General features: G+C 52.4%; 11 protein-coding genes across 11 annotated transcripts; 5 read left to right on the forward strand and 6 right to left on the reverse strand.

Annotated features, from left to right (window-relative positions):
• Positions 1-344: 344 nt before the first annotated feature.
• PV08_00284 (uncharacterized protein) lies at positions 345-699 on the reverse strand (the record flags this gene model as incomplete). Its single annotated transcript, XM_016374650.1, has 2 exons — positions 345-627; positions 686-699. The coding sequence occupies 2 exons, from the start codon at positions 697-699 to the stop codon at positions 345-347; spliced, it is 297 nt and encodes a 98-aa protein (XP_016239926.1).
• Positions 700-1652: 953 nt separating this feature from the next.
• Positions 1653-3791, forward strand: PV08_00285 (uncharacterized protein; the record flags this gene model as incomplete). Its single annotated transcript, XM_016374651.1, has 1 exon — positions 1653-3791. One exon carries the CDS (start codon positions 1653-1655, stop codon positions 3789-3791), a length of 2139 nt encoding a protein of 712 aa, XP_016239927.1.
• A 1709-nt stretch (positions 3792-5500) lies between these two features.
• On the forward strand, positions 5501-7418 carry PV08_00286 (uncharacterized protein; the record flags this gene model as incomplete). Its single annotated transcript, XM_016374652.1, has 3 exons — positions 5501-5655; positions 5748-5929; positions 6040-7418. 3 exons carry the CDS (start codon positions 5501-5503, stop codon positions 7416-7418), a joined length of 1716 nt encoding a protein of 571 aa, XP_016239928.1.
• Positions 7419-8168: 750 nt separating this feature from the next.
• PV08_00287 (uncharacterized protein) lies at positions 8169-9637 on the reverse strand (the record flags this gene model as incomplete). Its single annotated transcript, XM_016374653.1, has 3 exons — positions 8169-8847; positions 8979-9049; positions 9146-9637. The coding sequence occupies 3 exons, from the start codon at positions 9635-9637 to the stop codon at positions 8169-8171; spliced, it is 1242 nt and encodes a 413-aa protein (XP_016239929.1).
• Positions 9638-9990: 353 nt separating this feature from the next.
• Positions 9991-11181, reverse strand: PV08_00288 (uncharacterized protein; the record flags this gene model as incomplete). The annotated part of the gene is made up of 1 exon (XM_016374654.1): positions 9991-11181. One exon carries the CDS (start codon positions 11179-11181, stop codon positions 9991-9993), a length of 1191 nt encoding a protein of 396 aa, XP_016239930.1.
• Positions 11182-11559: 378 nt separating this feature from the next.
• PV08_00289 (uncharacterized protein) lies at positions 11560-11895 on the forward strand (the record flags this gene model as incomplete). Its single annotated transcript, XM_016374655.1, has 1 exon — positions 11560-11895. The coding sequence occupies one exon, from the start codon at positions 11560-11562 to the stop codon at positions 11893-11895; it is 336 nt and encodes a 111-aa protein (XP_016239931.1).
• A 644-nt stretch (positions 11896-12539) lies between these two features.
• PV08_00290 (uncharacterized protein) lies at positions 12540-13865 on the reverse strand (the record flags this gene model as incomplete). The annotated part of the gene is made up of 1 exon (XM_016374656.1): positions 12540-13865. One exon carries the CDS (start codon positions 13863-13865, stop codon positions 12540-12542), a length of 1326 nt encoding a protein of 441 aa, XP_016239932.1.
• Positions 13866-14548: 683 nt separating this feature from the next.
• On the forward strand, positions 14549-15655 carry PV08_00291 (inorganic pyrophosphatase; the record flags this gene model as incomplete). Its single annotated transcript, XM_016374657.1, has 5 exons — positions 14549-14749; positions 14811-14830; positions 14883-14982; positions 15032-15214; positions 15266-15655. The coding sequence occupies 5 exons, from the start codon at positions 14549-14551 to the stop codon at positions 15653-15655; spliced, it is 894 nt and encodes a 297-aa protein (XP_016239933.1).
• A 683-nt stretch (positions 15656-16338) lies between these two features.
• PV08_00292 (uncharacterized protein) lies at positions 16339-18192 on the reverse strand (the record flags this gene model as incomplete). Its single annotated transcript, XM_016374658.1, has 1 exon — positions 16339-18192. One exon carries the CDS (start codon positions 18190-18192, stop codon positions 16339-16341), a length of 1854 nt encoding a protein of 617 aa, XP_016239934.1.
• Positions 18193-19138: 946 nt separating this feature from the next.
• Positions 19139-21095, forward strand: PV08_00293 (uncharacterized protein; the record flags this gene model as incomplete). The annotated part of the gene is made up of 4 exons (XM_016374659.1): positions 19139-19236; positions 19298-19323; positions 19394-20084; positions 20201-21095. The coding sequence occupies 4 exons, from the start codon at positions 19139-19141 to the stop codon at positions 21093-21095; spliced, it is 1710 nt and encodes a 569-aa protein (XP_016239935.1).
• Positions 21096-21786: 691 nt separating this feature from the next.
• PV08_00294 (60S ribosomal protein L33-A) lies at positions 21787-22303 on the reverse strand (the record flags this gene model as incomplete). The annotated part of the gene is made up of 3 exons (XM_016374660.1): positions 21787-21985; positions 22091-22196; positions 22279-22303. The coding sequence occupies 3 exons, from the start codon at positions 22301-22303 to the stop codon at positions 21787-21789; spliced, it is 330 nt and encodes a 109-aa protein (XP_016239936.1).
• Between the last annotated feature and the right edge of the window lie 388 nt (positions 22304-22691).

The raw sequence follows: 22691 nt of genomic DNA on the forward strand, positions 1-22691 counted from the left end.
ATCTACCTGGCGATTCTGATGGTAGATAAAAGCATTGCCGTGTAGAGGAATAGTCTCCTTTGCCTCTTCCTAAGAGCGCTCCGTGCGAGCGGTGTCATTAAGTCGTTGTGCAGACATCGTCAAAGCAACCTGCGCACGAGATCGACAAAGTGCGCTTTGCCCAACAGAACACGCATTCATCGCAACTTCCGCCTCCCCCAGGGGAGTTACGTCGCTCTGGTCACCTCTCAACTCATCGTGGTGATCGATGACACGGCAGCACGCCCAGGCGGGCTTTGCGCTTAGGGTATTGCACTTCAAACCGCCGTAGTTCGTTTGTTGTCGTTGTCGTTTTTTCCCCTTCTTCATGCGGCCTTGCCTTTTTGCGCCATAGCTTCCCTGCGACAAGCGTCCTCGAGGAGACCCCTGTCGACCTTGTCCGGTGGTAGGTGTACGTATCTCACGACCGAGCCTCGGATGAAGATGTTCTTTACCGAGCTGAGGTGGGGGTACTTGAGTTCATCGAGGACCGTGACGTCGTCAAGTTTGATGTTCAGGTACTGGTCGACGGACTTGAGAGTGCCGCGAATCGAGATGTCGTTCTTCAACTCCACAGTCACGGTCTGCTGGGTGAGCGTCTTGAAGAAGCTGTGAGGCAGGGTTAGTGGGCGAATGCGCGGAACATGAGAAAGGCTCGCAAATGTACCTGAAGAAAAGCATTTTGAGGGGTTCCGGAAGGTGGAGCTGTAGAGAGAGGAAGAAAAAGCCACCGGATGCGCAGATTGGAATCAAGGAGCGACAGACACGCAGATTTGAAGAAGCGAGGGCTTGCTGTGGTCGACCTGTAACGAACGCACTCTTCTCGTAGAGTCAACAAGGTCTGCCCGATGGATACTCCAGTACCTACTATTCATCCAAAGGACATTTCGGGAGTTTCTACGTCGCTGCTTGGAGGAGACAAGACCATACCACGGATACTTTCAAAGCAGCGTCAGATTGACCGCCCTCATATTAAGAACGAAGTAGACGGTCATGACATAATCAGTCATGTGATCGTTCATCAGTCGAGGCGCATCGTCCTCCTTCTAAGAATGGGTTAGCGTGCGTCGCCGCTACTGGGCCAGATCTGGCAAATGCTGATTGGCGTCCAAGCTCGGCAATGATGTCGATGTTGACCTGATTTTCCAACCTCGACATCAAGCGAGGCGACGCATGTGGCTTTTCTCCAGCCCGCAATTAATATTGTACGGACAATCGTTTCATCATCTGCGGCGAGATCAACAGGTTCCCACCCTGGTTGACATGGTCCGGATTTTCCGTCCACTCTGGTGAGTAGCGGAAGCAAAGATGCGACGAGGATTGCCTTTAGAAAAAGCGTCTATCTACGGCGCATGTGCACCGTGGCCGCCGCCCGAAAGATCGCCTCCCCAGTATCTCTACACTCGTAGCTGTACCTCTTTCTCTTCGCAAAGTCTTTCTTTCTACCTGACGTGACAGTTCCCGGTCTTGCGAAGAGTCTCCATTTACCATATGCCTGCCAAAGTAAGCAAGAGACTCGACGTTGCGCAAACGAGACTGGTCTCATGTATCTATGACATCAACCACAGTCCACAATAACAGTCCCGCAAACAAACAGCAACTCCTCAGATTCCAGGCGCTCTCTCCACTTGCCCATGTCGCAAACCCAGCTCAGGACTCGCGCTCATGCGACGGTAGATTATGAACACCAAGCCGAGAAACTGTCCCTCGACTCGGGATACAACGCCCACGACGATGAGGCGCATGGTGTCGCCGTGCAAGCCAGCTTCATCACGCCACTGGATCCCGTGATCGAGACCAACGACGGTAACAGACTCCCCTCTGTTCCAGTGCAGGAAGCGCACAAGATCAACATCCTCAAGGCCAGGGCTGAAGGTCGCACTCATCGCCCCCAAGCCCCGCGCCCAAGGGGTCTGAGCCGGTTCGATGTTCGTAACGTTGAGGAAAACGATGTTAACAGGGACGAGCTATTGCGAGACGACCGGGCGAGTGAGACGAGTCGCCTAGATGAAGCCTTACCGCCGTCCCATACACATCCACTATTTCCTCCGTTGCCTCTTTATGGGCCTCCTACGTTCCTCCGGAATCTCCAGTGCGTCACCTTTCGAATCACATCCTTTTTCTTGTCGACGGCGTTCCTGCTCGTCGTAGTGCTAGGGGCAGTATTTACAACGCTACCGCACCTGCTCAACAAAACATGGCTGCGGCTGACCTTTCGAGACCGACATCGTGAACGTCCCTTTGCTGAAGAAGAAAAGAGAAGAGCAGGTTTACGCCGAGAACAAGACAAAGAGTGGGCTGCCAGAAAGCGCAGGCGTGTATCGGATAGCAGTCCAAGAGACAACCCTTTGGATCAAGGAAAAGGGAGATATGCTCCCCTTGAAGGAGGACCTGACAAGCTTGTCTGCGACGTCGGATATTATGCTCGGCGAGTCGGCCTCGACGCCGAAGACTTTAGAGTGCAGACGGAAGATGGATTCATTCTTACTCTCTGGCACCTTTACGATCCCAACGAATATAGGCCTTCACCGGATACTCACAGACGATCTAAATCCCCGAAGATCTTTCCTGAGCAAAAGAGCTCCCACCAACACGTCCTAACGCAGTTCAACGACGGAGAAAGGAGGTACCCTGTCCTGCTCATTCATGGGCTCTTGCAAAGTGCTGGGGCATATTGCGCCAACGATGATGACAGTTTGGCGTTTTTGCTGTGCAAATCTGGTTATGATGTTTGGCTGGGTAACAATCGATGCGGCTTTGAGCCTGAGCACAGCCTGCTCCCATACAAAGATCCACGGATGTGGGCGTGGAATATCCGTCAAATGGGAGTCATGGACTTACCTGCGCTCATCTCGAGGGTGCTCGAAGAAACCGGGTTTGAGAAGCTAGGACTTGTGTGTCACAGCCAGGGGACTACGGAGACGTTTGTCGCCTTAGCCAAAGAACAGCGCCCTGACATTGGCGACAAAATCAGTGTATTTTGTGCGCTGGCTCCGGCAGTCTATGCTGGACCTCTCATTGACAAAATGTACCTCAAGTTCATGAGGGTCATTTCGCCTAGGATGTTCCGCATGTTCTTTGGCATCCACAGTTTCATCCCACTCATGATGACGATGCACCAAGTCTTGCCAGGCCGGATCTACGGGTTCATGGGATATTTGGTCTTTTCATTTCTTTTCAACTGGTCTGATACCCGATGGGATCGTGGTCTTCGCGACCGCTTCTTCCAGTTTTCGCCTGTGTACGTCAGCGCAGAAAGCATGCGTTGGTGGCTCGGGCGGGAATGTTTCACGAAACAAAGGTGCATTCTAGCCACGCGAGAACTGGGACAACAAGAAGACGTCGAGGATCAAAGTGAAGAGGAAAGGCGCGAAGATGCCATGTCGAACGCAGCGGATCGCGGTCGGACAGCCTGGTATGACAAGCATGTCCCGCCATTCGCTCTATGGGTCGCCGGCAGCGACGATCTCGTTGATGGACGGCGCCTGCTTAGACGTTTTGAGAGAGGACGTGAACCTCATGTCGACGTGGTCCACAGCAAGGTTATTGAAGAGTATGAGCATCTTGATGTTCTCTGGGCGATGGATGCCGCTGAGCAAGTCGGGAAGGAGGTTCGTGAAGTCTTGTGGAAGACAATGCCGGAAGATGCAAGAGGTACGTGCAGGAAAATTTTGGGCGTGAATGAGACATCTGTCGTCTGCGTTGGTCAAGCCAGCGAGCGACAAGAGAAGGCGACTTTTTGCGATAGTCAGGTGGTGGAGGGACCAGCTTGACACTTATGGCAACCTCTGGCTGTACTTGCTCGTCGGAGAATAGATCGCGGCACCCTTGCTACCATGTGCCTCGCTTTCTTTCTCTTATTTTGTTGTCCTTGGTTCTTGGGTGTCGCAGAAGCAACAACACCTCTGTCAGTAAAGAGTATCGGACTTCGGCATGGGAGTGTTAGGCTTCATTGGGAAAGAACATGCGACCGGGGAGAGATAATCCTGGTTCACCAACAGTATAACAAGCGCTCAGCGGCCCAGCATATCCGAGATCTACCATCGGTGGTGTCCCGGTGGTTTGCGGAAGTACAGTTCTGCAGTGTGCAGGGCGTGTATTCGGCAAATTCGGCGACAAGGACCTGGTGGCAGATCAATCTGCACAGTAACAGTAGATCAATTGACGCACCAAAGAGGGTACCTCTATGCGATTTTCATGCTTGAGGGTTGATTCATTGATAAGGACAAATTAGAGGGGCTAAATGATATCTCGCCGCGAAGTCAGATAACTCGATTCGAGTCATGCATTTGTACGAGGCTCTGTACCTGGTGTTAAGGGCTGGTGGTCCCTTGACGATGCTGTCTCTCATGACAGCGATGCGACCATTGCTCTGGTACTCGTAGTTCCGGTGCTTGGGCATTTTTGGTTCTTGAGGCGCATGCATGAGAGCATGGGAGTGTTTAATTCCTGGTCGACCTCGTGGAGGGAGGAGATGCACTTTCGGCTGTAAGGAGTAACTGGATAGGCCCTGACTCCAGGCCTATAGGCTCAAAGACCAAGCGGTGATAAGCGTTCCCTGGCGCCGGCCAAGTGGGTTAGCGGGCTTTTGTGGGCTGGGTACGTATCTACGGGCGTCTTGTTAGTGGCTGACCACCCGCACTTATCGCCTAGACTCGTCCTTGTGGCACCCAGAAACTCGTGTCCTGGGGGAGCCTTTAACTAGTTGGCTCAGTGGCTGAATGCCTAAAGGCGCCTAGACCAGTGGATGGACTGCAGTGTCGATGGATGGATCCTCCCGCAACTCCCGTGATTCTCTTATCTCTGCCTCTCGCTTCCTCCTCAGCCACTCACCACTCGACGTTCCTCGTTTCTTCAACAATTGCCCTCTCATCATCGCCTTCTCATCCTCACGCGTCTCTGATAAACTGAGCGTCAAGTTTCCTCATTGAGCTCTAGTCTATCTTGAGCACTGGGGGCAAATCTCATCTCATGGGCTTGGATTCTCGCATGGCCTGCTACTCCTCGCGCCACTCACGGTGACGGCGCTGCGATGGAGGTTCAAAGCTCCCTTGCTAACTCCATAACTAACTAGGTTTACCATCCTCTCGCCTACTGAAATACATACTTTCAATATATAAACTGCTTGGACCAGGTTGACGGACAAGTACTCGACATCGTTCTGCTATTGTTTCCTGTCTACATATTCCACACCCCGGCCCCAGTGTCTCTGCGGCTTCAATTCGTCTCCTGCGTGTACTCGGCCTGCTGCGCATACCGCCTCGATCTATCCTCTTGAGCAGTTCCTTCGCGAAGCATCCACCTCGGCAGATTCTCAAACGACATCACAGGCACGGCATTTACAGAATTCCACTGCGAACCGAGCCCTTGTATCTGTACTCGGTGTTGTTTCAACCAACCTTCAGTCCATGCATACACATAGCAATTTACAAACAGCAATATCTGTACCATCACATCACAAATCACTTCCGTCGCCGCCATCATGAGCGCAGATCGCAATCCCAGCACCGCATCTGGCATGCACCGCAAATCCGTCGCCGAAGAACCAGTGACTTCTGTTCTTGCCCCAGGAGAAGTACCCATCTTCGAAAGGGAACTCAATGCCGATGAAGAAGTCCTTGCTGCTCTAGGTTACAAGTGAGATCCACCCCCCTCCCAGACCCTGTCCCTTGTATACCAAGATGGTATTTCCGGAGCAAATGTATTGACCTTTACCAACCAATCGACAGACCCGAATTCAAGCGTGAATTCTCCCTCTGGACAACTTTCTGTGTATCGTTTGCCGTGCTTGGATTACTCCCGTCTTTCGCATCGACATTGTACTATGGGATGGGTTACGCAGGAACGCCTGGTATGGTTTGGGGATGGTTGATCGCAATGGCATTCATCCAATGTATCGCCATGGGCATGGGTAAGTACCTCTCTCCTAACCCACTGTGCAGTTCTTGTTTTGCTCTTGTTTCTTGTCGGACTTCTCGTACTTCTCGTACTCGGACGCTCGCTCACTTTTTGGGTTTGTAGCTGAACTATGTTCCTCCATGCCAACATCTGGAGGATTGTACTACGCTGCAGCAGTCCTTGCACCACCAGGCTACGGCCCCCTCGCATCCTGGATCACAGGCTGGTCGAACTGGCTCGCTCAAGTAACTGGCGCACCGTCAGTCGACTACGCCCTTGCATCCATGATCCTGGCTGCCGGATCCATCAACAACCCGGACTTTGTGCCGCAAAACTATCAAGTGTTCCTGCTCACGACGCTCATCATGATCATCCACGCCATGATCTCGTCTATGCCGACGCGATGGATCGCCACATTCAACTCGTACGGAAGCACGTTCAACATCATCGCCCTCGTCATTGTGGTCATCACCATCCCCGCGGCGACCACAAGATCGGACCAGGGTCTCCCGCGCTTCACCAAGAGCAGCACGGTCTGGGGCAACTTCTACGAGGGCACCGACTTCCCCAACGGCGTGGCAGTCCTCATGTCGTTTATCGCCGTCATCTGGACCATGTCCGGCTACGATGCCCCATTCCACCTGGCGGAAGAATGCAGCAACGCCAACATCGCCAGCCCGCGGGCCATTGTCCTGACGTCCGGCGTTGGTGGGTTAATGGGCTGGTTCCTCCAGCTCGTCGTCGCGTACACGGTGATCGACATCGACGCCGTACTGGGCTCGGACCTTGGGCAGCCGTGGGCGTCGTACCTGATCGAGGTGCTCCCGAAAAAGACGGCCATGGCTCTGCTCTCGATGACCATCGTCTGCGGGTTCTCCATGGGTCAGGGGTGCATGGTCGCGGCGTCGCGCGTCACCTTCGCCTATGCGCGCGATGGCTGCTTCCCTGGCTCGCGATGGTGGAAGCAGGTCAACCCGCACACGAAGACACCCGTCAACGCCGTCTGGTTCAACACTACGATCGGGATCCTACTGACCCTGCTCCTGTTCGGCGGCGAGGCGTCGATCGGTGCCATCTTCAGCGTCGGCGCCATCGGCGCCTTTGTCGCCTTCACCATCCCCATCACCATCCGCACGTTCTTCGTCGGCAACCGCTTCCGCCGCGGACCGTGGCACCTGGGCAAGTTCTCGTTCCCGATCGGCGTCCTGTCGACCTGCTTCACCGCCCTCATGATCCCGATCCTGTGCCTGCCGAGCTTGACGGGTTCCGACCTCGACGCCTCCGGAATGAACTGGACCTGTCTCGTGTGGGGCGGGCCCATGCTGTTCGTGCTGGTCTGGTGGGTCGTCGATGCGCACAAGTGGTTCAAGGGACCCAAAGTCAACATCGCACATCAAATGCTCGGTCGGGAAGGGAACCTCCTCGAAGGGAAAGAGGAGCCCGGTCCCGGCTCGGAGTCTGATCAGGCCGTCAAGGGTGACGACAAGGCTTTGGATGTGTAAGGTACGGTGAAGCACCTATTTACTGTAGGTACGTAGGTACCTGGCTACCTGTAGGCATGTGCGGTACGAGTTCCGAGTATGAGACGTAAGCAAGCAGGTTATACGGAGACTAGCTATCCTCCATATGTGTGTGTGTATGTGAATTGTTTGTTTGTATAACTTGTGCTTTTGCCGGTGCGTGCGGACATGGCTTATTTATGACTTGGTTTATTTTGTTTGTTGTACTGCGTAAATACGTACGTTACACTTGTTGTTACACTTTGGAGCTCTGATGCCTTGTTTCTTTCGTTTCACATTGATATAAATATAAGATAGCATGATGCTGACGACGCCTTGTGGTTTTTGTTTCCCGGTAATGCTTTAACTGTTCTATTAGGTTTCGATTGGCTCCGAGCGGAAGGGATGAAGCGTCCCACGATAGAGGAGGATCGGGCTATAATAAGTCTCGAAGAATCTCGGAACCATAATTATCGCATACGGAGTAAGTACATTCTACCTCATGATCCTGATCCTGATGGGGAACCCTACAACGCCAGTCGCTGATGCACAAACTCCCCTTTCGTTTCCATTCCCCTTTTTCGCTTGGTGTCTTCCTGTTTTGATTATCGTAGAACCGGTTCAGTTAGGTCACCGTGGCTTCCTTTTCCTGTTCACGGGACACACCCCATCCCGTCCCACCACAACCAAGTAAGTAGTCACAAGATCGAGTGTTCGATCACTCGACCATCGACATCGAAGTTCGAATTTTGATCAGTTCGCCAAGACACCGGCCAGTTGACACGACAGGTCAAGCAGGGCAAGATGCTCGTCCACGCCGTCGACCAACCTCTTGTCGAACTCCGAGAAGGTCTGCGCGAGCTTGTACTTCTTCTTGGAGTCGATCAGGTCGTCGAACACGAGTTTCCCGTACAGACTCGACAGGACCTCGTTCGCCGCGTACCCGGACGCGGCGATGTCGGTGATCTCGGCCGCGATGGCGTCGTAGTTCCGCGTGTTCCCCTTCTGCAGAACCTTGACCAGTCTCTCCGTCAAGTCGGGCGGGAACGTCCCTGCGATTTCGTCAATGTCGGAAACCCGGATACTCTTCGATTTGTCAGGTTCGGCGCCAGCGGCGGTAGAGTCGTCGTCGACACCGCCCATTTCCTCGTCCGAGTCGTCCGGGATGGTCTGTGATTTCTTGGTCGACGCCTGCTGCCCGTTCGACGAAGCTTGTTGCGTGGCTCCGACGAGTCGGGCCGCGCTCTGGAGAAGGTTGATGGCCCGTCTGAGATCGCCGTCTGATACTTTCAGGGCTCGCTCGATCACGCCGTCTTCATACTTGACGTTCTCCGTCGCGAGGATCTGTTGGACACGCGATGACGCCTGGTCGCCTTCTAACGCTTTGAATCGGAATTTGGAGCACCGAGAAGCTATGGGATCGATGATTCGGCTAAAAAGGGTAAGAATTGTGTCAGCTGGCTGCAGCAACAGCGCAAATGTGTATTAAAATAGGGGGGAAAAAAGGGAAAAGAAACTAGGTGTTCTGGGACGAAAGAGCACGAAGAAAGAAAGCAAACTTACGACACGTAGTTGCAGCAAAGGCAAAATCGGGTGATTTTGCTGTGGATTTCCATTACTCGTCTCAAAGCGCCCTGTTCGACACGTTAGTTGCCAGGTCCAACGGGAAGCGACATTGTGTGGTGTCATAAGATAGAACAAGAGTGATGGGTCGGTGGACAATTACCCACCTGAGCATCTTGCGTCAACGAATCAGCCTCGTCAAGGATAATCACCTTGAACGGTGGACACGGGTACCGATCTCTATACTCCTTCGAGGCAGGGGCGCTGACGAGATGCAGGGCTGCGAACTGTTTGACTCGTTCTCTGATCACGGACAAGCCTCGCTCGTCACTGGCGTTCAACTCCAGAACTCGCGAGTGGAACAGCTCCGGTCCAAACAGTTCTCGACAAAGCGCCAGGATGGTCGAAGTCTTGCCTGTCCCCGGAGGTCCGTAGAGCAGAAGGTGCGGTAGATTTGAAGCGTGGACCATGCGGTTTAATGTCTGGACGACGTGATCTTGTGACCGGACGTCTTCCAGCGATTTTGGTCGATACTTTTCCACCCACGGCGCCATTCGAGGAGCGGTGGCGCCGCCGCCATCGTTGGGTTTTGATTTCGAACTTGACCCCGATGCCGCTGCTTGTGCTGCTCGGGCTTTGTTGTCGAAGAAGTTTGCCATCCTGAGAAACCGACTCGATGGTGAATTGACTCAGCGGTGCTGGCTGTCTCGATGGATCCGACTTTATCTGTATACGCACACCCTGTTGACGGCCGAGATGGATCGTTTTTGGTCGGCTCAGGAAACGCCCAAGACGCGCTCAACTCTGAAGTCGCGTTAAATGGGCTTGGCGCGCAGCGGACTCTTTGACCTCCACGTGCCGGCACAAGGCTACGAGCGCAAGGCTGCCATTTCTCAGGAGCCTTGTAAAGAGTAAAGAGCAGGCATCTGTTTCTTCTCATCATACTCAGGACGATTACAGAGCGCGGGATGATGCATGCCTTATTCAAAATGTATATTGTAACTACTCCCTCCTACAGCTCGTCCTTTGAAGCTGCAGGGGTCTCGACCTCCACTTCCATCATCCGCTTCTTGGTGTTTCGAGGTTGCTCCGACTGTGCTCCACGTTCCTCTTCCGTGAGATCCTCCAGACTTCGCCCTTCCTCCGTCAAACGTCCTATCTTCTCCACCGTACTCTCCTCGGCTGCTTGAGAAGGCTCAGCCTGTGCTGGGTGTCGATGCCATCCCGCGCCTTTCGCTGCTAGACTAATACTCCTGAAGCGAACTCCCGAGCCGTGCGTTGGCATTCCTCTCGCGTTCACTCCAGGCATGGATATCGACATGGTTGGTGTCGGCATAGGCGAAGATACCACCTCGGATTTTCCAAGTCCAATTGCCCCGAGGCTTGTTAGAGTAAACCACCACATGGCGCGGAGCGGCCACCAGACAAAGAGTATCAACGGCCCGTATAGAAGCCGTCTGAAGGTGAGCCAGACGATGGTCACGGCCAGGATGTAGAACGAGCTCTTCAAGAACCACGTGTCCGACTTGTTACTGCGCACCAGTTGGCTCACAAACCCCCTCGAGGCCTTCAGTAGATCCGTTGTACCACTGTAGCTCTCGCTCAGAGTCTTCAACGCTTCTTGACTCTCGTCGAGAGTCTGTTGGGCAAACTGCCCTCGCGATACTTCTGCTTCCATTTGTGCGTGCACTCGTCGCAATGCCATCGTCACATCTTCGGAAGCCCGCTCAGCCAACTCATCCTGCGTCAACTTCTCGTGTGCCGGCCGACTTCGCGCATGACTGCCGTCACTTTTCCGGCCGGTAAATAATTGCTCCCGCTCTTTCCTCTTCTCACTGTCGGCCGTTCGTTTCGCCACCAGCTGCGCCCTCCGGAAATTGGCACGGGCGCTTTTCAGATCTTCCGTCAGTCGAGCCAGCAAGTCCGCGTTCCGCTCTCGCTCGCCTTCCCAGTCCCCTCCGAGTGCACCGCGTCGCTGTACGGGCATCGAGTCATCGTCTAGCTCTTGTCTTAATATCTCCAGTGTGTCTTCTTGCTCTTTCAAGCTGTCATGGATCTCGTTTGCAAGTTCGACTCGACGTTCATCTGGGTTGGAGTCTGGACATGATGCAGCAGAAAAGGTTCGGAGTTGTTGTATGAGATTCTGAGTCTCTTTGTACGAGTCTGCGAGCGCCTGCAGACGCTGATGAAGCGACCGCGACATGTTCGTAATGTTCGGTGGTGGTGTATTCAGAATAGGTTGGTGCCGGTGACCATCCGTCGTCGTAGTTCGTGGCTCGTTCTGGAAATGCAAACATGGCAAACCTCGGAATTTCTTTGGCTCTGGGATTTTCCGCCAACTCTCGTTGAGCACCAGCACAACTCCAGTCGCGTATGAGCGCAAACTATTCAATACCTTCAAACCTATTGAGCATCTACGAGCGATCAAAAACTTCCTTCGAGAAAAAGACAACAGACACAGTTCTGCATTTGTGCACCTCGCACCCAGCAGTTCTCTCGTACGTTTGGCACGGCATCTTCCAACACTAAACCCACAGACGAAAGAATCCCAACAAAGCACATAATAATAACTCGAACCACGATGATAACGACGTATATAACCAGTCTGAAGACGGCGTTTAATCCTTTCCAAGCCAACTCCAAGGTTCCGCGATTATTTTTAAACTTGCTACCCGCCGAAGCTCACAAATCCATCAAGATCTCCGCAAAACAATTTCCTCGAACCTCAACCGCACCTGCCACCCTGGAGCTTGGCCTGAAAGATGGCAAGACGCTGAACTACAGCTGGGGCACGGATGCGATCAAGTCCACGGCAACCACAGAACAGAAAGTCAAGAGAACCAGTCTGCAAGATATCGTGGAGGAAGTGAATAGACATGCTAGGGTCCTTGACCGCAAAGCAGAGTTATCAGGATAAACTGAACGCCAGGAAGGATGTGCGACGAGCATCAATGACGCTGCGCGCGTATACACCCAAATTCTCCTGAAGATTCCACCGTCCAACGTGCGTTGAATGCCGTCAATGGATCAGCTACACACGAAGAAGAGCCTGGCTGTAATGATTCATGGCTTGTATATCATTCAGGAGTTCTCGCGAAGTTCTGTGCACGAGCTACGCAGCTTGGTGGCGGCCTTAACTTTGGGCAGATTTAGGGATTCCTCGGGTCTCTTGTCTCAATATGTGTTTATACGGGTGATTCTGCAAGGCGGACGGGGATCAAGAGCACGGCGTGGGACCAAAACAAATTCCAGCGCAGTTTCATTAGATTGTTTATACAATTTTGTGAGAAGCCTGCTAATTCGTATCACCTGTTATACAAGATGACGCTAGATTGAGCGACGCAGAGAGGACTCAATAAGTCCACTGCTCAGATATGCTTATCATTCTATGCCTGAGCATAGTGGGCCGGCTCTTCGGGCTACCTATGCAGTAGATTCTGATGTTGGCTCGGTTTCGGGCGGGCATATATCAACCTTCAGCTGCATTGTCTGGCGCTTCCACACCGTCTGCCGTGAGTGATAGTAGTTGCACATGAATGCTGAATGCGCTGTTGCAAATGTTCAGACCGCAACAGCCATGGCACCCTGCCCGAAACCTTCAAACCCAGCATTTTCTGCGGCTATTTCTGCCTTCTGCTTTTTCGTCCGTTCCTGGCTTGGGCTTCGATCTTCCGTGCCCCGATCGTGATTCTGCTCCAGAGCTCTTTTTTTCTCTTTGTTCTTCGCTTGATTCTCCTTTGCCTGTTGCTTGTTGAGCCGCTTCATGTCTGCCTTGGTCATTCTCGGGAGGTCAAGTTGCAAGACATGATCGACATTTTTTGCGCTTTCCACAAGCTCTGAGTCCGTGATCTCCAAGATGGCCAACGCTTCGCTGTAGCTCTTCGACATCTGAATGCGCTGGTATTTGGGATTCTTTCCGGGCATAAGTTGGGACAATAGAAACTTCGTGTTCCTGTATCTGTTTTCGACGCTGATCGCGAGCTTCATGTATTCTTTAACCACTTCCTCCCAATGGGCAAGGCCACCCTGCTCCTCAGATCGAAAAACTGATGAGTTCGCTTCGGCAGCTGTTGCAATCATTGCCCCATCCACGCCATATTCCTTTGCAAGAGCGAGCCCTTGATCACGGGATGTAACATCTCCGTTCATCAAGCAAGCAACACCATGGCTTCTGCAGATATCGCCAATCATCCGCAGTTGCTCGCGAATAGCACGTTCTCTCGGCCTCATGGGTGTCGTCCGGCAATGTATAGTCAGGCCAGCTATCCCAGTCTTGCAGAGTTTGTTGACCAGAGTCGATGTCAATTCTGGCGTTTCGAGCAGTCTGATCTTTACACTGATGCCAATTTCGTGCGGGATCCCCACCTTCGTCACCAGCGAAGTCAAGATTTCGCATAACTTGTCCGGTGTTCTGAGTAGAGCAGCCCCCATGCCACCAGATGTAGAAAAGGGTTTCGGACAGCCTGCATTCACATCAACGCCACGCACATATGGTGCGATCAACGTCGCCGCCTGTACTGCATAGTCAGGGTTGGCCGTGCCGATCTGATAGATCAGTCTATCCGACTCCCTCTTGGGGTCAATGCGGAAAATGACAGAATCCTTCTCGAGGCCATCTGGATTCTGATTATTTGAGTTCCGACTCCATTCTATACACCCCGTACGAGGATTTGTGCGCTCAGTTGTGCCAATCATGGACCGGTCAACTGTTTCTGGTCCCCAGACGAGGTCTGCGCCGTACTTCAGAGCTAACAAGCGGGAGGGCAATTCTCCTGACCGTACCATCGGCGCAAGTACAACCTTGCCTCTGTAATCAACGCCATTCTTCGGGATAGGAACATGAGGGACGGGAGATGGAGGATTTTCGGCGGGTGAGAGGGTCGCCATTCTGACGGAGGCGTGGCAGAAGGCGCGAGTGGACGTTACGAAGGATAGAGTGCGTCGTAACAGAGACTGTGGCCGAGCAGCATGGCCGACGGTCATATGAAAGTTGAAGTAGGATTCTCAGTGGTGGTGGTGGTGATGGCCCATCTCGCACCGATTTGACTTGGACTGCGGCGATGAAATTTGTGGTCACGTGCTTGGCGTCCTCCATGAGGTAAGCAGGTCTTTCCTCTCCTCCGTCGAAATCTCGGGAACAGCTGAGGTGCATTATCCCATTGCATTCAGAAGCCTCGGTGCGCCAGATCCGTGTCAAAGCAACTACAGTGATAGTAGTAACAGGCTATTTAGAGTGCTAAGAAAGCCGTCGTGGACGATCCGCCATCCGTACTCTCTCTCCCATGCACATGTTTCGATCTTCCATCACGAGATTTAAGACTGGCCCTCCCTTCAGCCGTAACCAGAGCTTGACTGCCCTTCAGCGTCTATCGTCATTTCACCGCCAATCGTCAGTGCAGCAAAACCCCCCCCGCGCCGCCCTGGCTCCCTCCACGCAATCGCAAAAATCTACTCCCTCTCCTCCCCTCCGTTCCTCCTCCGCCACCATAGCTTCCCAACGTACTGAGGCTATATCGAGGCACCTTTCAACAGCGTCGTCGCCGTCGTTCTCTTCTCCTCGCAGAAACACAATGTCGTACAGCAAGCAGCCCTCAGAGTTCCAGCCCCGCAAGGTTGGCGCTCTGCACACCAACGACTTCAGATGCTACATTGAGGACAAGACTGGCACCCCAGTCTCACCGTTCCATGACATCCCTCTGTATGCCAACGAGCAACAAACCGTCCTGAACATGGTGGTTGAAATTCCACGATGGTCCAATGCGAAGCTGGAGGTTCGTGCTCTATTTTTCTCACCTCCATTTGTCCGCCACGTGGTCACTAACAAATGGATAGATCTCGAAAGATGAATTCCTGTATGCTACGATACCTCTCCACCGAGCCTAGATGCCGACGCTGACCTCTCAGGAACCCTATCAAGCAAGATGTCAAGAAGGGCAAGCTGAGATTTGTTCGCAACTGCTTCCCTCACAAGGGCTATCTCTGGAACTACGGTGCTTTCCCAAGAGTAAGTGAATTGCGGAGTTGGACATGTACGGGGGGCTCACAATATGCAGACCTGGGAGGACCCCAATGTCGTTCACCCAGAGACCAAGGCCAAGGGCGACAACGACCCGCTCGACGTCTGCGAAATCGGTGAGCTTGTTGGCTACACTGGACAGATCAAGCAAGTCAAGGTCCTGGGTGTCATGGCACTCTTGGACGAGGAAGAGACCGACTGGAAGATCATTGTCATTGATGTAAGTGCCGTTGTCTTGACAGAGGGATACCCCCAACTCACTGGTCTACAGGTCCACGACCCATTGGCTCCCAAGCTCAACGACATTGAAGACGTCGAGCGTCACCTCCCTGGCCTTCTCCGCGCCACCAACGAGTGGTTCCGTATCTACAAGATCCCAGACGGAAAGCCAGAGAACCAGTTTGCCTTCAGCGGTGAATGCAAGAACAAGAAGTACGCCGAGGAGATCATCCGTGAGTGCAGCGACGCCTGGGAACGACTCGTTACTGGCAAGCAACAACGCGGAGACATCAACCTGGCCAATGTATCTCTCCAAACCTCTCCAGACCGCGTCGACCCCAGCCAGCTTTCCAGCAGAATCCCGCCTGGACAAGATGTTCCTCCTGCGCCTATCGACGGCAGTGTTGACAAGTGGTTCTTCATCTCCGGTGCGGCTGTTTGAGCAAGATACTGATATTTCAAACATTGGCTGATTGCATTCAGGTGCTGGAGCTGTGTCCACAGATTACATCAAGTGAGTGGGTTCAGGGAGGAGTAACTACACAAAGTAGACAAAAGTGCCTATGTAGCTAGAATCGAAAGAGATATCTCTTGATTCCTGAAGCCCTGCAGAACCGTACCTCGCTCGAGGTCTACAAGGTGTAATTGTCCAATTCCTTTTCCACTTCCACAGAGGAAGCTGCCATGACTAAAGCTCTTTAGAGAGAACCCATTGGCTATCATATACAGTAATACATGTCGCCTTTTCCTCCTGATCGTCGTAACGTCGCCCTTAGTTCTCAGACATACTTGCTCAGTCGAAGCTCTATCAAGAGAGGTCCAGGGTTTCATGTTACGAGATCCTTCTTCGTATGAGATCTCTTGACTGGGGCTGTCTATCCCTCGCCGATCCTTCGTGCACTATTCCGCTGGCCACCGAGACACAAGTGTCTTGTGTATATACCGGCCTACAAGGCAACGAAACATAGCATATCACCAACCCACGATCCACGAGCATTGTCTGATGGAACTGAGCCATGCACCATTAATGTTACGAGGATCCTCACGGCTTTCGTACGTGAAGTCCGCATTCCTTGCCGCAATCATGGTCTCATCGCGGACGACCCGCGCAGCTATCACACTATATCAAGACATTAAATAGACATCCTCTTCATAGTTCATGACTCTCTGGATGTCGGAACCATCAATACACTCCGAGAATAGCAGACTCCGGAGGTGTGCCTTCACCGCAGCCAACAAGATGGTAGCATGATCAATTCGGAAGATCCGACGTTGGCTTGGGACGTGATCTGGCAAGTGCTGCGTCAACTCGGCAAGGTCAACAACAAAGACATGTTTCACACCAAAAGGACCCGAGACAGTCACATTGCCAGTATCAAGGTCGAACTCGGTTTCCACGTCCGGAGACTTTGCTGTTTTGTCGAGGTGTCGCGTTGATTGATATATTAGCTCGCGGTACTCTTCGTTAGTCAACACCAGCACCCCTACCATCAGAGGTAACTCGACGACATCGTGTTGCAACGAGGCCAGGCGCTCGTCCAAGTCGCACAGATCTGGAACGTCAAACTTGCTACTCAAAGCTTTGTCAATTGCGGCGAGAAGCTTTGTTTTCTTCGCGAGCTCCATGCTCAAGGACCCTGCGTTGTTCTTCAGTCGAAGAAGGAGTCTGACGCAGCTCGCCCCTGCTTCGCTTAGCAAAACGCCCACAAGACTTTTGTTGTCGCCTTTGCTGAGTACGTAGTTTCGAGGACTCCACGGCATTGTCAGAAGAGCAAAAGCGAACAGCTGAGCCGATTCCCGTTTCAAGAAAGCGAGATTCCACTCAGTCAGTTCGGAGCTGTTGAGTCGGGATCGTGAGGACCGCCCCTTGTCATCGGTGTAGACACGGACGTATGGCTCCACTGGGGGAACGAATGTCATCCCTGCCAGCTCAAGCAGCTTTTCCTGAAGAACTGGAGTTGATTCCACTGGGTGAAGGACATAAACTTCCATTGAACAGGATTCAACTCCCAGTGGGAAGTCTCCCTCTTCCAGCGGTACCGGTTGAAGAATATATACGGCAATTTTTAATTTCTCAAGGACCTTGTCAGCTTTGCGTTGTGTTTCGCTACCGTATGTGGACATGGTTAGACGTCGTTGTATACTTGCCACTCGGAAGCGCGGCCCTGAATCACTCTCGCTATCACTATCAGGTGACACTTGGGGATGATCGTACTGTCCGATGATGCAGCAAATATATCTCCCCGATGCAAGATGCAGACAGCCGTATACAAGCAAAAGAATCGATAACCTTGACAGTTTGTCTCTTGGGATCTTGGTCTCGCAGTTTTCTAGGCTTTGGGTGAATTGCACCTTCCCAGATAGCGTAGGATTGTGGGTCGACTTCGTCTCAAAAAGTAAAGTTCCAGTCATACCATGGAGAGACCAGCTAGGACGTAAGCTCTGGGTATTGGAACGTGATAATGAAAGGCGAAGTGACATTCTGCGCTCGCCCAGTGTGTGGGGACGTTTTTTCAACTCTTTCTCTCGGTAGCGCCCTAGAACGAGGAAATTGAACAGGTAAGACCGGTGTACAGGTAGGGCAAAATGCCCGTCGTGCATAGCGCTGTCCTTCGTGTATTTCATCCTCAGACCGTAGGCTTCGAGACAGGCGCCGAATTGGACCCAAGTCGCTGGAGATTCCGGGGGAGTCTTTAGCTTCCCAAGGTCGAAGTCGCCCCATTCCTCGTCGGTGAAGTTTCTCAGAACAGCCGTCTGAGGCATACGTAAGACTCGAAAAAACCTAATGCCAGGCCAGAACGGGATGCCGTCAGATAGATATCTATTGTTGTTGCGTCCTATCGCAGCCAGAGCCTTATGGCGCTTCGTGAGGCTTGCCCGCCAGACCAAGATCGGTCCTATGATCGTGATAAGGGCCATTAAGGCAACTCCAGCACCTACCCATGTTCCCGCGAGGCTGGCAACGTCAGAGCTGGACATTATATCGTCGCTAGGTTACTGTATGTGCCCTTCTGGGAGTACCAAGACGAAAACTATAAGCAATGAGTTCTGGAAGAGCCTGAAGGGAAGTAAGCAACAAGGGTCACTGTTCAAGCATATGGCCACGTCCATGAATGAGAAGACGATATCGTCAGGGTGTTGAAGGTGAGTACTCGGTGTCTGGCGCCCAATGGTGCCACGTGGGCAATGCGGCAAGGCAACTTTTCATTTCAACCGAGTCTGATCTTTTAGGACAGGTGCATATTGTTTGACTAATTCACAGCTGAACGATCAGGCTGGACTGCCACGCTCTCGTGCTGTTGAGAAGTTCTTGAGACCAGAATCTCGCCGAGGAAGCGATCTCGGCGTCCGGGGAAGGAACGACCCCGAGCTCTGCAAAAGCGGCGGCATAAACAGTCACAACAGTCATAGTCGCTCAGAGGCTCGCCTGCGGTTGCGGTAGTGTTCGCTCAGGAAGGACAGAATTCTAACACTGAATGAAGCTAATCTTCGCGTCTGTCGTTAAGTTGTGTTTTAGACCCCAGATAGTGTCGATGATCCCGACGCAGAGCCTCATACGAGTACACGCCTAGTGAGCGCGAAATCGCCTAAGTCGGATTCTGCTCCGCACAAACACGTCAATCAACTGCTGGAGATACGTCAATCAACCGTTGGGGGCCCCCTTGCGGCCTCATGAACACGCGTAACGTGGAACACCAGCTTGAGTACACGCTGTCTGTAGTACTTGAACGGTTGACAAATACCTACACTCCTTTCAAAGAAGCATGACTTTCTGTACTTGGACAGAGCATCGTTGGCATATCAAGTTCTCGGTTCCATAGCATACTGAGACCTCCTGCGACTCCGGACGCGATCTATACCACAGACCTCCCTAGCATCAGCTACCACTCCTCCGCCCTCACAAGTATTGTAGACTCTCGGTGTGATGCAGAGAAGCGCATCATGGAGCGGGACGCCGTCGATCAAAGGCTCTACCGAATCTATGCGCATGGTTCTGCTCACCTTTTGTCTGATCGGACTGCAGTAGGTCCCCAATGCGCAAGTATGTCTCGTCTCATGGACATGACACTGACGATATGCATAGGTTCACATGGGGCACTGAAATGACATGTAAGCCCTTCTCCTTTTCCCCTTGGGCAGTCGTTATATTCCGCGCTACGAGCTGACACTGCTGGCTAAGATGGCACACCGTATCTGCTCCAACTCGGTCTAACAAAGTCCAAAACAAGCCTCGTATGGATTGCCGGTCCTCTATCCGGCCTGCTGATGCAGCCCATCGTCGGTGCCTATGCAGACAGATCGACGTCGAAATACGGCCGACGCAGACCTTATATGATTGCTGGCGCAGCCATCACCGGATTCGGCCTCCTTCTCCTTGGTTGGACGAGCGAAGTGGTCGGACTATTCGTTGCGGAAGGACAAACTCATAAAGACATCACAATCGTCCTAGCTGTTCTTTGTATCTATGCTCTGGACTTTAGCGTCAACGCTGTACAGGCTTGCTGTCGCAGTCTTATTGTCGATACACTCCCTGTATCACAACAGCAGGCTGGGAGTGCGTGGGCCAGTAGGCTCACGGCCGCAGGGCACCTATTGGGGTATTTCATCGGGGCATTCGACCTCGTAAGCATCCTTCCCAACTGGGTAGGTGGAAACACTCAGTTCAAGAAGATGTGCGTTCTGTCCGCAATGGCGCTCTGGACATGCACTAGTGTGACATGTTGGGCTGTGTCGGAGCGAGTCAGAATAGGAGGCGAACATGATGTGGTGGGAGTCAAGGAGGTTCTGGCCAATTTGTGGTACAGAACGATTCATTTACCCAGACGGATTCAAGGCATCTGCAACGTCCAGTTTTGGGTGTGGATTGGATGGTAAGTCTACACTAATCTTTTACTCTGTCGCTCCCCGCTGGGATGCGCTACGAAGACGAATCCTGACGGTAGGAATCATGCTTGTCAGCTTGTGCTAATACACAGATGCTCCACAGGTTTCCCTTCCTCTTCTACTCGTCCACCTTTGTGGGAGAAATCTACTACCGCTACGATCGTCCTTCCACCACCAGCTCTACAGACGAACATGATGCATTGGGAAATATTGGACGTCTGGGGAGCATGGCCCTTGTGATCTTCTCGATCATTACGTTTGGCTCATCAGTGCTGTTGCCTTATCTTGTTCGGGCTCCAAAGGCCGTGGATGAGAAATTCACGCCTCGTCCGCCCGTGTTGCTCGGCAGGGCGGTTCAATCCTTTTTATTCAAGGCCTATCAGTGGCAGCCCGACCTAACGAGTGCGTGGATGTATTCGAACGTGATTTTCGCATTGATCACAATCACCGCCCCCTGGATTCGCAGCCTTCATGCCGCCACCGCCATGGTTGCGAGCTGTGGTATACCCTGGGCTGTCTCGAGCTGGGCTCCATTTGGTCTGCTGGGTATTGAGATCAACAAGGTCTCTCCTTCTCATTATGTCGATGTCCGCGGAAGCAGTGCGCCGGGGTATACTTCAGCAAGAGGCAGTGTGGACGAACCCGACTTTGACGATGATATTGAGATGAGTGAGCACGATCGTGGTGGAGTGCTAAGGCTCCACCATCCCGATGACCACGGTGCGCATTCAAGTACTGGAGAGCTTGCGGGCATCTATCTCGGGGTGCTGAACGTTTATACCACGTTACCACAGTTCGTGGGAACCTTCATCAGCTGGATTGTCTTCTCGATTCTAGAGCCAGGGCAGAACGATCATGCTAACGGCGACCCGGAACATCATCGTTGGATGAACCTGAAGGACAATGCGCCCAATGCAATCGCGGTTTGTATGTTTATTGGAGCTGTTTGCTCTTTAGGCGCGGCCGAATCGGCAAGGCGGCTGAAAAAGCTGGAGTAGGTCCCCCGTTGTCAGAGAATGTGGCTGATATATTGGCATTGTAAACGTATCTTGTACAGAGTTCAGGAGAGATCTAAACAGGCAATTGAATGATCAAGCACAAAGACTACTACGCTCATGATAATTGACTTGGCTTCAGGCCCAGGGTCATAGATCAACTTTTACACCGTGGATCGGATGGCACTTTACAGGCGAGGTCGGAACGTATGCGCACGTGGTCCAGAGACTAGCTGTTAGCAGGGATATCTTGACGAGCACTTCAAACCGCAAGTGAAAGTTCCTGGAAGCTGAAACAGACCAGCATATTTACGATAACTTCAGGAAAACTGAGGGCAAGGTTCACCCAAGACCGTATCCACCAAAACGCATCGAGAAGATCTCGAGCGACCCATTAATTCGGGCACTTCAATTTGTGATAGAAAATTTGTCTTCATTCATGCACATAGTAACCGTGTGCGGGCTCGTGTTCCGAGCATTGACGTTTCAAATACCTTGCGGCGCAAGGCATTCTGCTGGCCGATAGCCATCTATGGGTCTCCGACATTTGCGGCTCTTTTCGGGGCTTTTCCTGGCTACAGGGCGAGCAGTGTCTGACTGCTACCTTGCATCCACGGCGTTCGAGCAGATTATGGTTTGTTCCTCCATCATCCTTTTCACTTTTTTTCCTTCCAGAAGTCGACCGAGAGACGATTTATATCGAGCTGGGGTAGAGCATGATTCTGACGGAAGCACCAAAGCTCTTGGGAGGGAGGTTGTGTCGGAACTTGGCTCGGACGAGACCGTTGTTGCCGTGCGGGCGGGTAACCTTGCCCCAGATCACTCGGATCTTGCTACCTTGTCGTTCTTTGGAGGCTCGGTAGACAAATGCGACGCGCTTTCCCAGGTAGAACCTATTAATCAAACCCCGTTAGCAGGAATGTTCTGGATTTTGGTGCGCGCACGCGAATCTTGCAATACCACAATCCTCCTGTTGCAGCTGAAAGGTCATAACTTACTTGGCCGCTTCGGTATCCTCGACACCTTCGATCTTGATCAGAGAGACGTTGGGGTTGGTGTTGCGCTTGCCACGCTGGTATGACAAGTGCTTGCCCTTGACGTATACTGTGGTTGAAAAATGTTAGTCTCGACCTGTATTTGTGTATAGGGTTTGTGGTCTTCCTAATGCAGTCGGGGGAAGGCTTACATCTGTGGTTGGTGCTGGAAGACATCTTGTCGGTATTGTCGTGTCGAGGAGGGATTGTCGCTGGTGAGGAAGGGTGAAGAATGTCGTCGGTGTTGTGTCGTCGAATTCCTACAAAGAGTTGTGGCCGCAGTTGCAAATTTTGGGATCGATGTGTGGACTAGCCCGAACTGGCCGTAGAGTGCCAAGAGCAAATCTTTGCGTTGTCATCACGTGACGTAGTTTATGGGGCACGGAGTACCTGACATATAAGCGGACCTGTTAAGTACCTACAATAGGTACAACTGCTCCTCCGTACTCCATACCCTGAGCTATGACAGACACGGCATGAGGCGGACCAACAAATCTCAAAATCCCACTTACAGAAGGCTGGGAAGAATGCCAGGCTCGTAAATCATATCGACACGAGATTTCGA

The sequence above is a fragment of the Exophiala spinifera genome, assembly GCF_000836115.1.
Source record: "Exophiala spinifera strain CBS 89968 unplaced genomic scaffold supercont1.1, whole genome shotgun sequence".
Lineage (NCBI taxonomy): Eukaryota > Fungi > Ascomycota > Eurotiomycetes > Chaetothyriales > Herpotrichiellaceae > Exophiala > Exophiala spinifera.